Raw genomic sequence first — 14,718 nt, 5'->3', positions numbered from 1 at the left:
TTTTAAAAATAAATTAGGCTGATCTTTCCCTGTCTAAAGCATTTAAATTTGATAGATTAATTTTACTTTTCCTTTGCAGCAGCAGCAGCAGCAGCTTCCGCCTGCACCTAAATGTTCCCCAGGCTTTATTAAAGACCATAGGGAGGCAAAAGAAAACCAACATAAAACAGAAGACACTGAGACCAGATTTCCTTTTGAATGGGCAGAGGATAACCACAGCTTTATTGATGTATATTTATTAAACCAGATAACCTGTCCTTGCCATGCCATAACAGATTTCCAGATATCCCACTGCCAACTCCCGAAGTTACAGTGGGCTTTACAGTACAGGTATGGGATCCCTTATTCGATAACCCGTTATCCAGAAAGTTCCAAATTATGGAAAGGCCATCTCCCATAGACTCCAATATAACCAAATAATTCTCTCTAACAATAAAACAGTACTTTGTACTTGATCCCAATTAAGATATAATTAATCCATATTTGAGGCAAAACAATCCTATTGGGTTTATTCAATATTTAAATAATTTTTAGTAGACTTAAGTTATGGAGATCCCTTATCCGGAAAACCCCAGGTCCCCAGCATTCTGGATAAGTCCCATACCTGTACTTTACATACAGTAAACCATGGTAATCTGTACCAAATGGCATGGACATAATTAGATAACCACCAACCGCTGTGACATTGTAACAAAATGTGACAATTAATAAAAATTGCAAATTTACAAACAAATGTTGAAATTAGAAATTGTGAGTTATAGTGTAAAGTAACACACAATGCTTAATAAGTGCATAAAAAGCATGGGTGGTGGATAAGGCCAACATTCCAGTGTCTTAGTAATTAAAAAGATAAGGTAAGGCTCTTCTTACTCTTAAATATTAACCCCTTCCCTGCTGTAAGTGGCCAATCCCAAACTGAGAACCTAACTACCCTTGATTAATTTCCCCTCAAGACTCCCAACAGTCCTGGACACCTGGGACTGTCATAATTTCATTCATTGAGCGCTGGAATTTTTCTGATTTCTGATGGGCCCTTTCGTTTTCTTCTTGCTTCTCTCTCGCAGTTTCCCAGCCCCCCCCCCAAAAAAAAAATTAGGAGAAATCTGTGTCATTATCTATCTTTTTATCTAAAACTTTTTAAATATAAAAATATATACAATACATACCAAGTTGTTAAACCTATATTTTAACTAGCATTGTACTAGTTTTACAGGTAGGTTTTGTGTTCTTATATGAACAAAGAAAGAGTGGAAGCATATTCATTCTCTTAAATGTTATGAGCTTGAAGGACTTCAGGTACCTGTGGGATTCTCATTTATAATAACATTTTAACTGTTTATTGATTTAAATTACTATGACAACAGAGCCCCTTGCGACATAACTAAAATGAAAGCATATTAGAAGTGGAGTCACTGCAACCTCATTTAGATCAATAAACAGTTAAAATGTTATAAAAACCAAATAAAGGATCCCTTGGGCAGAAAAAAAAAAAGTTTGTCAAGTACAAGAAATGCAAAGACGACATGAATTAAAGTACGACAGGATTATGTCTCTCTGTGTCCGTATAAGTTGCAGAAATGATAAAATAAATGAGCAGCAACACAATGGAGGTGCTGGCCCTGAATTTTACCGGCAAATTGAAATTTGTAATTGAAGGAAAATCATGAAATCACACATTTTTTATTTCTTTTTGTGTAATTAAACTTTTGTTTTGTTCTCTAACATTGATTTTGTGCAATAGATTATTTGTTTTAATCCATACTTGTTTTATTAAAACCATAAGGAAAAAATGTTGTTTTGTGTAGTTTGCATGCATCTCTTTTTTCCCAGGTTAGAGACAATGCTGAAAGTTGTCTGTGGCTTTCTTCTTTGTGAATTACTATAAGGTATCACTGAATGCAACAAAAATTCTTAGGTACCTTCATACCTCCCAACATTTGAAAAATGTAAAGAGGGACAAAAAGAAATGCTGTGCGGGCGCAGCATGGTGTAATTTTTTTACCACACCCATTTTTGTGACCACACCCCCTATATACCACTCCCATTTTACAAAATTTGGCAGGTTATTTAAAGTTTGAACACATTTCTGGGGTTTTGGGGTCTTGTTTTTGGTAAAAAAGGGAAATTGCCCTTTAAGACGCAAATCTCAGTTCCTCCGAAAGACCTGTTTAGCTTATTACTTACAATTGTATCTAAATGCAGGTGTAGCTTGTTAACTTTCCTGGGCTTTCTGCCAAAGGCTACTTTTGAAATTAAGTTTGAGAAACATTGTATCTTTTTTAGTGTATAGTGCAGGTTCAGTGCAGGAGATCAAAGGGAAATGAGGGACTTTTCAGAAAGAATCCAGGACTGAGGGTTGAGCTGTCAAAATCGGGACTGTCCCGCAAAAATCGGAACAGTTGGGAGGTATGTACCCTTTGTGCAAAAACTATTGGGCTGGCATGTTTGACAGGAGGTCAAGGACTTTGCTCATTAGCTCCCTTCCTATCAATCTGACCAATCAGAATTTAGCATTCTGTTTAGAGGATTTACAATAAAATTGCAACAAAACAAGAACTTATGTAGTTGCAAAGGAGCTTCAATCTGTCATCTGTTCTCTACCAAATCACATGGCTATTTAGTCAGGGGCACATTGTGGCAAAGGAAAACCACATACATAAGGGTTTTCAAAGGAGCTGAGCTTCAGGCTGTCATTAGCATTTCAGGCCTGTCCATCTGACCAATGAGATGACACCATTCTCTAATATGCGATAACTACTCGTCATACAATAACCCATGAATATGCATTTGAAAACCAAGCAAAGAGCTTCTGATGTGAAGCCCAGTTTAAACGCTACATTGTTTTTATACAAATATTTACATATCATATATATATATATATATATAGTGCACAGGGAAGATTTGTCCTGAGGAAGAGCACTGGTTGTGCTCGAAACGTTGGAATCTTTTCAATAAAAACACTTTTTCTTTTGTATCAAGTCCCTGTGTATGTGGCACTCTTTCTATTATATATATATATATATATATATATATATATATATATTTTATAAACTAATAAAGTGAGACCACACTCACAGGATTTGTGAAAGAAAAAATGGTGCTTATTAAAGGAGAAAGAAAGGTAAAAACTAAGTAACCTTTATCAGAAAGGTCTATGTGAATACAGCCATAAGCACTCACAGAAACGCTGCACTGAGTTATCTGTCAAAAGATTTGTTGTTGTGTTGTTGTGTCCGTTTTCCTGTGCCAGAGACAAGTAGCTCTCTCCTCTCTCCCCTCTCCTGCTCCCCCCTCCCTCAAGAATGCTAAGAACTCCCTCCCCCTGAGCCAATCAGCAGGAAGCTTCCTCATAGTCCTACTAACTGAGCAGGTACATAGGTCTGAGTGAGGCTTTCTGTTTGGCTTCTGATTATCTGAACAGGTGAAATATGTGGAGACTAAAGGGCACTATTGAGACAACTGAAGGTATGCCTGCAGCTTGAGATTAACTCTTTATTAGCCTTTATTATTGGACTAACGTTTTGGCTACCAAAGCCAGAAAAACGCAAAGTGGCGGAAGAGTGGTGGGAGAGTGACGTCATGGTGGCATCACTGTAGTGAGACAATGCATGAATTACAAAAATAATATTACAAAATTATATAAAGGTACAAAAAAGCCAAAATACAGTCCCTAAATGGAAAAAGGAAAACCCATAAACTGAAAAAAAGAGAAAGGAGACCATATACAGTATATAAGGATTTTTTGTCATAAAACTTTTTTGTGTCTATAAGGTCCCAGTGTGTGGGGGTTGTGCTCCTCTCCGCACACACACATATATATGTAGTATTAATAAATAAGCTACCATGTTTAGGCATTAGATGCCATTTTACAAACCTCACAGATTTAAAAAAAAAATAATAAAATCCAGATGGCAGGAAACTGAAAACTGGCTGTGCCAGGAATAGTTATAGTATCATATTAAGCAGCATTAGCATGAGTTGGCATTAATGAGTGTGCATTCTGAAATTGTTTTCTTAAAACATTTGAAGTGTTTTTCTGTAAAGTGTGAACATATGGAAACATTACTGTTTTAATAAATAATGGTTTACCTTCTTAAAATGAAATGTGACACTATAATGTAGGAAGAATATTAATAGCTCAGTGGGATACAATGGAAATGAATAACTACTGTTTTTTATATGAGTCATAAGAAAGGGAAGGGGTTTCATGAGATAAGACAAGATAAGACAACTTGACAAGATGATGGAATAGACACTCTAACTGCTGATATTAAATTAAAACTTTCACAATGTCCATTTACAGATGCATAATGGGGATGTGTAAAAAATGTAGTGACTTGTGCAATGGGGGCCGCTGTCTGTCTTTCTGTAAGTTGATGAAATTTCTGCCACTTCAGATGCAGGAACTGCATTTTAAAATTTCCAAGTATTTAGAGTTCCATGGGAAGAATATGTCCTAATATCAAGCATGGAAAGTACTGAAATATAGCACCAGCTTTTAAATATTGCAGCTCTGTCAACCATGTCAGCAAAAAATAAAATGATAATCTTATAGATCACTATTGTCCCTTCCTAAATGTAACATGACATTAGTGGCACTGCCTAAACTAATTTATCCAAAAAACAGCTTATATTTTGGTTTTTGAAGAACCTACTTTTTTCAATAAAAGATCTGTAAGTTAAAGGGGAACTATTATGAATGGGAATCTGCTTATCTTCTCAGTTCTGACAGGCAGATTGTGCTCTGAGCAGAGAGGAGTGGTCCAACCATTTTTGACTGACATCTAAAGTTCAACACCCACCTGCCCATCTTTCCTATCTGATACGAAACCTGGAAAAGACTTTGAAGAAGGTCTAAAAATTCAACCCAATTCACCCTTACATTGTCTGACACCTGTCTCACTCACTCATAAACAGCTAGAACTTTATTGGTTATTTTTTAGAAAAACCATGAAAGAAGCCACATATCACTTGCCTTTTTTGGAGCAGCACCAATCAAGTTATTTGGCCCAAAACCTCAGAAATTTGAAACATACATGCCAAGTGAGCTGGCAGCTGATGCGGGAGTTGTAGTCAAACAATAACTTTAGGGTATCCACTTGCACATTCCCATAAAACTAAAATTTGCCTTTTCTATGACTTATAAATAAATGTAGAAACAGTAACCTGTGATACTGTTCGTGCAATAACATTTTAGTCACTGTAGTCACACTAACTGATAACAGAATATATGTTAATTTCTTAAGAATACATGGACTGGCTATAGCAGAGTAAATACTACAGACTTACCAGGTGGGCCTGATTAGACTCAGCTGGCCACTCAGCTGGCCGATCAAGAATCCTGAAAACCTGGCTAGTTAGTCTACAGGAGAGTTCTGACTGAGAGACATAGATAGAGGTCTGTGAATCTAACATACAGGAGTCTATGTACCTGTACACACACACACACAGTTTCCTTTGCAGAGGCCTGTAATATTGCTGCAATTGATATGTTACTGTCACTGGTATGGAGGAAGTCACTTTTATACACTTTTGTCACACCTGTATGTGGCTATTGAATTAAAATTGGTATCTGCATGTGTAAATTGCAGGAGGGTGACTGGCAGCTGATCTAAGTCTGCTGGTGAGCAGCGTTGGACTGGGCCAGCAGGGCAATGGGAAAAAACCTGGTGGGAGTTGGCACTTCTTAGCACTAATATCCAGGGCCACACTGGATCCCTAATAGGAAAGATCCCAAGCCTCCTCTAAGTGGGAGATTTGCGGGGTTTGGGATAAGTTATGTTCCTCCACCCAGCGTTAAACCATGTACAAGTGGGCAACAACTCCCTGGGAACTGCAACAGCAGTGATTACTATACCAAATGTAATGGACAATAAACCACACAATTTGTAGATATGAAACAAATTGTAATATATAAGCAAGAAAATATAGATGCAATGAAATGAGAAAGATAATGGTGGATCCCCCCCTTGCATAAAAATGTCCACTGTCACTTTAAGAATGCTGAGTGTGCACCTTATGGGTCTGTGCAGGTTAACTACTTGTATCAAGGTAGTGTGAGCAGAGTTATGTGTTGCAACACCAGATTGTATCACCCCAGGGTGGATTAATGCAAGGTCTTACCAACTCCTGGTGATATTGAGAGGTGAATAGATCTTGTGAGGCAGAGCAGGTAGGGAAGCAGCCTGGCAGCTTTAATCCACATTGAGCTTGAGCTACTGAAGTAGAGAAAGGCTTCCTGGTATCCTGAGGAGATCCACTGAGGTTGGTGGGTAATCCCAAATCCAGATCCAGAGTACACGCTGGCAACTCACTACAGGGCTAAAGTCCTAACTATCCTACAGGGATTACTACCCTAGCAATACCTCAGGCCTGCTGCACTAGTCCTATTCACTATGATGGCTGAATGGGAAGGGTTAACTAACTCCCTGTGCTCTGACTATGGGGTCCCTATATGGGTAAAAGTGCTACAAGTGGAACCCCTAGCTCCCTACTATTACAGATCCGCAGAGGCACTAACAGGAGAGATGAGGAATCTCTGGCTGGCTCTCAGTAATTTTGTGCAGATTCCGTGATTTCCATCTACTCTTCTTCCTGGAAAAATCTGCCTCATTTTCATATCTTTTTGGCTCCAAAACCTCTTACAGGAAGGTCAGAAGTAGTGATGAGCGAATCTGTTCACGAAATGCATTTGTCGCGCAATTTTTTTGTCGCCCGCGGCTATTTTTGGGTCAATGTGTGAAACTTGATTGGCTGTTGGTGGCCACTCCCACTTTGGGGTCATCCAATAAATGTTGTTGTTTCATTCTGGGTGACTCCATTACTATGTATGTTATTCAAGTTTAGGGAGTGTAGCTTCAAAGCTGTAAGAGTAGCAGTAGTTTGAAAATCTTCCCTGTCAAAGTCAATGGAACAATTGGGGTGTTCGGAGCGGGGCCACAAAAAGACGGGGGGTGGGATCACTTAAAAAAGCACAAGCAACCTGCTCCGCTATAGAACGAAGAAGTGTGGGGAGTTTGGGTGTTGTATCCCTAAAACTGTAGGAGGAGTAGCGTTTAGAAAATGGGGGGCGCTAAGAATAATAAGAAGAAGAAGCGGAAGAATAAGCTGAAGCTGAAGAACAGTATGTTGGGGTTTTTCAACCCAACTTAATAAAATAAAAGGGGAATAAAACACAGAAAACCTAAAATAGATAATTAGGACATCATTTTTATATTTTTACAACTGCAATGCATTAAAACATACCTACAATATGCTATCAGAGCATAAATAAGTGTCTAGATCAAATGATAATCTCTGTTTGGATTGAAAGATGATTAGATGTAATGTAAAGATAGCGTAATAAAATGGCTGGGTTAGTTGTAGATGGACGATATGTTTCTCCCAGGGTTTTGCATAGTTGGTACCCTGGAACATGGAATAATTAATCACAAACCCAGCCCTTTAATACAGACCTTAGCAGCAAGGTGATTGCTGCAGCTGAGAGCCTTTTAAAAAGACTCCAGTGTGGGCAGGGGGAGTCTCTTCCCCACTACACAGGTAGCAGGAGCTGCGCTGCATGGGAAAGGTACTTATGATTTCTGATTTTGTTTTCTTCTATTAAGCTGGAAAAGCCACCCAACTGTAGTTAGGCTGCCAACTGTGTTTAGCCAGCGCTCTGGTGCAAGGGTTTATTCTCTTGTTTCTTATTTTGTGTTTGTTACTGAAGTTTTGTAACAAAATAAACTGCTGGCACTTGCCTGTAAGAGAGCAACCTCTGTGACTGCTATGTTTACTCTAAAAGACTGTGAGAAGCGGCCCTAAGACACTGAACCAGATCCCCCTGTAGGTTCAAGTGTCACAATAGGCATAATAACACAATAAGGAATGGTATAAATACCTTAAACCTAAAAAAGTCTACTAATCCAGATGAGAATGTAGTTGCCCTCAAAGGAAGCTGCAGATATGCTTTAAACTACAGTGTACCTGTATCAAACACTAGTAAATGCAGCATTAGCTTTTGTCTTTAATTTGTTTGCTTGTCATGGATTGTTGACCAAGGATATATTTATGTAAATATGTATATTTATTCTTATATACACATATACATGAATATTCCTGGTTATAAAGGTTCTTTAATAAAAGAGATAGTTCAATCAAAAATATACATTTATTAACAAGCTATTGACACATATATACAGAAGTTACAAATATACAAAATACAAAACAATACTAAATCTAAATACAGTATATAACTGCTATTTAGAAAGATAATTATAAAGGTGGATTTGTTACATAGAATCCCACTGCCTCCCTTATACTCATCCTTCCATTGAGTCAGGCATCTGTGTCCTCACTCCAGGAACTCCAGGAACACACTACTAAAACTTAACCCATGCTATTAACCTAGAGATTGGTCATAGTTGATGTGGCAAGTTCTGATTGGTCAATGACCATTAAGTTAACTTTAGGGAGTTGGCCATAGATTCCTGAGGCAGGTTGGACAAATGGAAGTTGGGAATTGCAGTTGGAGACAAAGGGAATTGAATTTCCAACCACACTTGGTCAAAGGGGAGGAGACTTAGCAACTGTGTGCTAGATAGGATGTGTTTGAAGCTGGCATCTGTTGTAACCTAATTATATCTAATATGTTAATTACTCAACATCCTTAAATACACAAGTTACAATATATATATATATATATATATATATATAAAATACACGCACATTCTATTTAATAGAAATATGACGCAAGCAAGTCTCCCTGGGTTAACAGTCCCCCCCTTGTGGCCATGAGAACTTGTGCGATTGTCCACACACTTTATAGACTGCTTGTGTCTAAATACATTTCTAAAGCACAGGCCCCATCATGTTACAAAGTTAGACAAACAAATTATTTGTAGTGATAATTGATTGTACTGTGTTTGTGTGAGGTGAAGCTTGCTATTTGTAGGATTATGACATATAACCGCATAGAGCTATGCACATTCATAACCTTATTCACCAGTTTTTTTGATTTGCACACTTATTGATTTGCTGGTCTCTGGGCCTTGAGTATAAAGACAATATCCATGGGTCAGACTTCCTGCTCTGGATACAAAGTCTACTGGATCTGCGTCATAGTTGAGAGTACATGTTGCTGGAAAGGATCGGTTGCATCCATCATGGATTTCACTCCAAAAAGATATAAAGTCTCTGATCACTTGAGGCCATTCAAACTGCCGTGCATTACCAGGCTTACTTGGTGTTCCTCCTTTGCTACTGTTCTCATCACAGGTTGCAGACATGCTTCCCTTGTAGTCCAATTGTAGAACATTCCTGAAGTTTCAGGTAGATATTTAGCTGTCATGCTAATTCAAAACACAAGTCTTTGAAACCAAACATCTTCATTGATGTGCAAATTAATTGTCAGCATATGTTTACTTTATTTTGAGGCTGTGCAATGACACCCATTTGGTTGATATGTCAAAATGCTATATATGGAAAAAGGATGGAAATGCCACCACTCTTCACATTCACCTCACTCCCATAGTAGGAGTAAACACAGAACAAAATGACCCAGTACAATAACTTTGCTTATACTTGCTCTTTAGCTAACTGCAAACATTAACTATTTACTGCACCTTGTGGCAAAGGTATGTTAATTAAGTATGAAACATAGAATTACACAAAGCAAAATGTAAACCAGTTAAACACTTCTCAAAATCTGAAAGAGATGGTTTTCAACAGAAAAGATCAACATGACTTAATATTATCCATGTAGAGGCAGTTATTTGCAGTCTTTCTAATTGTTATTGTTCTCCATGTAAATTTTGAGTTAGAATAGGTCTGGTTCAGTAAACATTAAAGTTATGTAGTTTCCATACCAAAACAAAGACTGGATTTTGTTAAATTACTATAAATAGGAAGTTACATGACAGACACAAAACATATACTGCAGTCAAAATTACAGATTAAAATAGAACATATAAAATAGACAAAAATGTGTGAGTGTATCCTAATGATGAAAATCGTTCATTAGCAAAAATTGTCAAAGCTGCATTAGTTCCCAAGAACACTCCTAAATCATTAAACTTGTTTGGCTGAAAATCAGACTTAAATGTCCATATACTCCACAAATGTGTACGGGTATTTCAGCTTGAGAAATCAACAGCTCCAAGAGTGAATGCTAAATATGTTCTTATGATATTAATTTAGCCTAAAGTTTCAACTGTGAAATTTTTAAATTTCCTAGTAAATAAGAAGGCACACACATCCATCACTGGAACATGTCTAGGCAATATCTGTTGTGTTGTGCCATTTATGTCCTTAAAGAAATCAGAAGTATACCTGTAAAAAGGATTTAGTCACTCAGGCATATAAAACAAAATAAACACAACAATAATAATAAAAGAATACTTTGACGATTGTCACTTGTGCACAAATGTACAGATATAAATGTGTTTGCAAACCAATTTTTTTTTTTTTATAGTGAGCTCACTTATACCACGTGGATTTTTCTTTAGAATATAATACTAAAACACAAACATAACAAAACTTGTTATTGATGGCCATCACATGTTAGTGCATGCACATTTTCAGAGAAAGGTGTTAGAAAACCAACAAAACAAAATTGGATTGCATGTTAGGCAACATTAGTTTGAATGGTAAATTAGTTAGGTAATTAAAATAAGAGAATTGGTGAGGTTTTCATCCACAGCAGAGGCTGTAAACATGTCATCTTAAGATGTGGCTGGATGTTTGACTTTCCTAAATAAAAGAAAGGAACAAAGAAAACCTAACAAGGAATCAAAACAAACAAAATTACTAATTATAGTATGGAAATAGTTCACATGTTCATTGAGTTTCTGTTGGTATGTACAGTAGTTTGCTCATTCCAAGACAAACTGTTCCATTTTATTGTGTATACGCAAGAGTGCCCATTTCTAATCAAGGTGTTATATTCTCCCCCCCTTGGGCACCTCGATCACAATAGAGATACAAAATAACAGAAATTTATTAAGAACACATATCAGAATCAGGTATAAACTGTAAAACATTAATCATACTTCCTTACTATTAACATAGGGTAAAAATATAACAAAGATATATATAAGACATAAACACACACAAACATCAGACAGTACTTACAGGTACCAAAGTATAGCTACCTTAATATCGCATTGGGATCCCAGAGTAGCTCTGTCTTTTCCTTCTTCCTCTAACTGAGCCCTACCTGGCCTGATATATCCTCTATTCCCATATGCTGATACTAGGCTCACTTCCATTGGTTGTTCAAATCATATTTTCTCATAAAGATTGGTTTTCACTATTTGATTGGTTGGTTTGAATAGTTCGTTAATATTCATGAGTCTGGAGGGGAATGTCGGCGTCGGCCTATGTTTTACTGTTTCTATATATAAACAATAGGAGCCATTCCCATATTAGAAATGCGTGATGACAACTGGAGCCATTCCCACATTAGAATGTGTGATACCAACTGGAGTCCAATGTCTATGTATATACTATCTTGTCACTCCCTTTTTTTTTTAGAATAGCCCACTCTTTTGTTACCTTATTTGGTTTTATGGCTAACATCCTCCTCAGCTGTGGTGACTGTAATTATGCTGTGTTCCTGACTTGATTTTTCCTATACACAAGATTCCTATACATTTATACAAACTCTCACATACACACATGTACACACATAATTCTAACTATTAATATCTATACATATGTAGTTTATGGAGATTTCACATAAGTAGTCCTGTTGGTTAACAGTAATTCAAAATGTCACAATGAACAGAAATCTTCAAAAAGTACTGCAAGCATTTGGGTGGGGCAGGTAATGCTAAGTTTGTTTGCAGTGGTCTCCCATCTCTGCATTTATTATCTTTTCCTCTTACAAAAGAACAAAGGAATGGCTTTGAAGGGTTATTTATCTTTACCCCTTCATGCTAATTTGTGAGGATCTTTGAAGAAATTGTGCATTACCCTTTGGAAAACAAAAGGTTGTTCATTTGTCACACAATAGGAGGGAGAAAAAAATAAATAAATATTGGAATAATAGAGAAAAAATAAAATATATGTATATGATTTTCAGAATTTTGGGAAAGAGGAAATTCTTTAGAGATTTTCAAAGGAAAACAAATTTATGCACCCAAAGGGTTAACAGTACCTGAATTAAAAGTACACCAATTTTCACAGTCACTAATTGTTGGAAAGTTTCCATAGTGGTTCATACTTTCCATGTTTTCCAAAGTACCTAGCACACAACCATTATCTTTAACTTCTGTAAGTTGTGCATTATGGTCTTGGCAAAACAGGCTACTTAAATCATATGTATCTGACTCATCTAGTACATCAGAAGTATGTCTTTCTGTATCATGATTTTGTGTCCCGTATTTACTATGTTTCTGCTTTTTAAATACATCAGAATAACCAGAGACTATGGCTATTTTACAGTTTTCCCCAGTGTGCTCAGTTTGAGTAGATTTGATTACTTTTAAAGGAACATTAGAAAGATGCAAATATCTTTCTTGTAAATCATTTAATTTTTTTTTACATTTTACCATTTCTGCATGGCATGTATTATATTTACCAATTGCATCTATATGGGACAATTGTAGTGCACTGGTGGTCTGTTGCAAAGCAATATTTTGAGCCTGTAAAGAACTTATTCCATTTCTGAGAGAATTAATTTTGGTTTGTAATTCAATTTCTCTCAGAACGTGTTTCCTGTGTTCTGTCTTTAGGGCATTATCTAGGGTGTGTACTTTAAAAGCCAGTGTTTGGTATGTATAACACTGAGATTCTGTTTGCATATTCCTGTTAGGGGCATGTCTTTGGGCACTGTTTATGTTTGTTACCTTACTTTGGATATTGTCATTGTAATGACTACTTTCTTTGTTTATAACAGAGATACAAGGGTTTACATGGAAGGAATTTCCAGTTGCACCTAGTTTATTTATACCTCCATTTCTTGATCTTAAAGGCTTACGTTTCTGTAAAACATTGAAACACCGCTGCATTAATACAATAATCTCATCATAAGCATGTGTTTGGGGGTCTATTAGAAATCCACATTTTGCCTTAATTTTTGGATGAGCATTGCAAATTAACAAATTCTTGTATTCAGAGTCATCTCTGTTTCCAGTTCTGCCTTTACCAATGTGGTAAGTTGCCCATAACCTGTTAGCAAAAACCAATGGATTCTCATTTTGTCTCTGCTTTGTTTTGTATGCAGCCATAAAGCCTATATCAAATGGATGCAATATTTTAAGTAATTCATCCACTGTTTCATCATAATTTCCTTTGCCTTCTTTAATACTGTCTGATAAGCACTGCCATGTGGACATTTCTATTGTCAAAAGTAAAACTTTCACCTGGTCAGTGGGGTTTGTAATGCCAAACAATTTGCATCTCTGCAGGACAGTAACTGCATGGAAAGTAATATGTACTTCAGGCTTTAATTTACCAATATCATTTGCTACAAGTAACAAAGTCTTCAAAGACTGTTTATCCTCACTGCAATACAAATCATCCATGTTCTAATAACTATTCTTTAGCACAGACCCAAGGCAAAATATAGTAAAATTTGAGATTATGGCAAACTAAGCAGATCATTTTCATTACAAATTGTGCGGCATAAGTACGCAATTTCCAAATAAGCCTTCATTTACTATTGCTGAATGCAAACTTCTACCCACGATTTTCTATATTTTTAAAGTGGACCTAAAATAGTCACCACTTCTTATAGATTGTGCCTATATTAGTAAATATACATATTTTGATAGAGACTATCTGTTTTATGTCCACTAGTGGTCGCCATTCTGTTGACCAAGGATATATTTATGTAAATATGTATATTTATTCTTATATACACATATACATGAATATTCCTGGTTATAAAGGTTCTTTAATAAAAGAGATAGTTCAATCAAAAATATACATTTATTAACAAGCTATTGACACATATATACAGAAGTTACAAATATACAAAATACAAAACAATACTAAATCTAAATACAGTATATAACTGCTATTTAGAAAGATAATTATAAAGGTGGATTTGTTACATAGAATCCCACTGCCTCCCTTATACTCATCCTTCCATTGAGTCAGGCATCTGTGTCCTCACTCCAGGAACTCCAGGAACACACTACTAAAACTTAACCCATGCTATTAACCTAGAGATTGGTCATAGTTGATGTGGCAAGTTCTGATTGGTCAATGACCATTAAGTTAACTTTAGGGAGTTGGCCATAGATTCCTGAGGCAGGTTGGACAAATGGAAGTTGGGAATTGCAGTTGGAGACAAAGGGAATTGAATTTCCAACCACACTTGGTCAAAGGGGAGGAGACTTAGCAACTGTGTGCTAGATAGGATGTGTTTGAAGCTGGCATCTGTTGTAACCTAATTATATCTAATATGTTAATTACTCAACATCCTTAAATACACAAGTTACAATATATATATATATATATATATATATAAAATACACGCACATTCTATTTAATAGAAATATGACGCAAGCAAGTCTCCCTGGGTTAACATGGATGATGATGACTACATACTCTCCGTCATGGACTGTAAGATATTTTGTACTTGCTGTGCATTTAACATACTGCCAAGCACATCTGACCTTAGCTAGACACACGGATTTCAATGCACACATACCCCTAGGTGTTTTGAGCATGTCCCAATCAGAGAAAAACATTCTTGGGAATGAAATAGAAAAAAAATTTAAACTGATGATG

General features: G+C 36.4%; 1 protein-coding gene across 1 annotated transcript; it reads right to left on the bottom strand.

Annotated features, from left to right (window-relative positions):
* Positions 1 to 9,001: 9,001 nt before the first annotated feature.
* On the bottom strand, positions 9,002 to 13,924 carry LOC100495124. The gene has a single exon (XM_031904021.1). It carries the CDS (start codon positions 13,503 to 13,505, stop codon positions 12,111 to 12,113), a length of 1,395 nt encoding a protein of 464 aa, XP_031759881.1. The 5' UTR covers positions 13,506 to 13,924; the 3' UTR covers positions 9,002 to 12,110.
* Positions 13,925 to 14,718: the final 794 nt, after the last annotated feature.

This window comes from Xenopus tropicalis, chromosome 6 (assembly GCF_000004195.4).
Source record: "Xenopus tropicalis strain Nigerian chromosome 6, UCB_Xtro_10.0, whole genome shotgun sequence".
NCBI classification, from domain to species: Eukaryota; Metazoa; Chordata; class Amphibia; order Anura; family Pipidae; genus Xenopus; species Xenopus tropicalis.
This window is presented reverse-complemented; position numbering and strand designations above follow the sequence as displayed.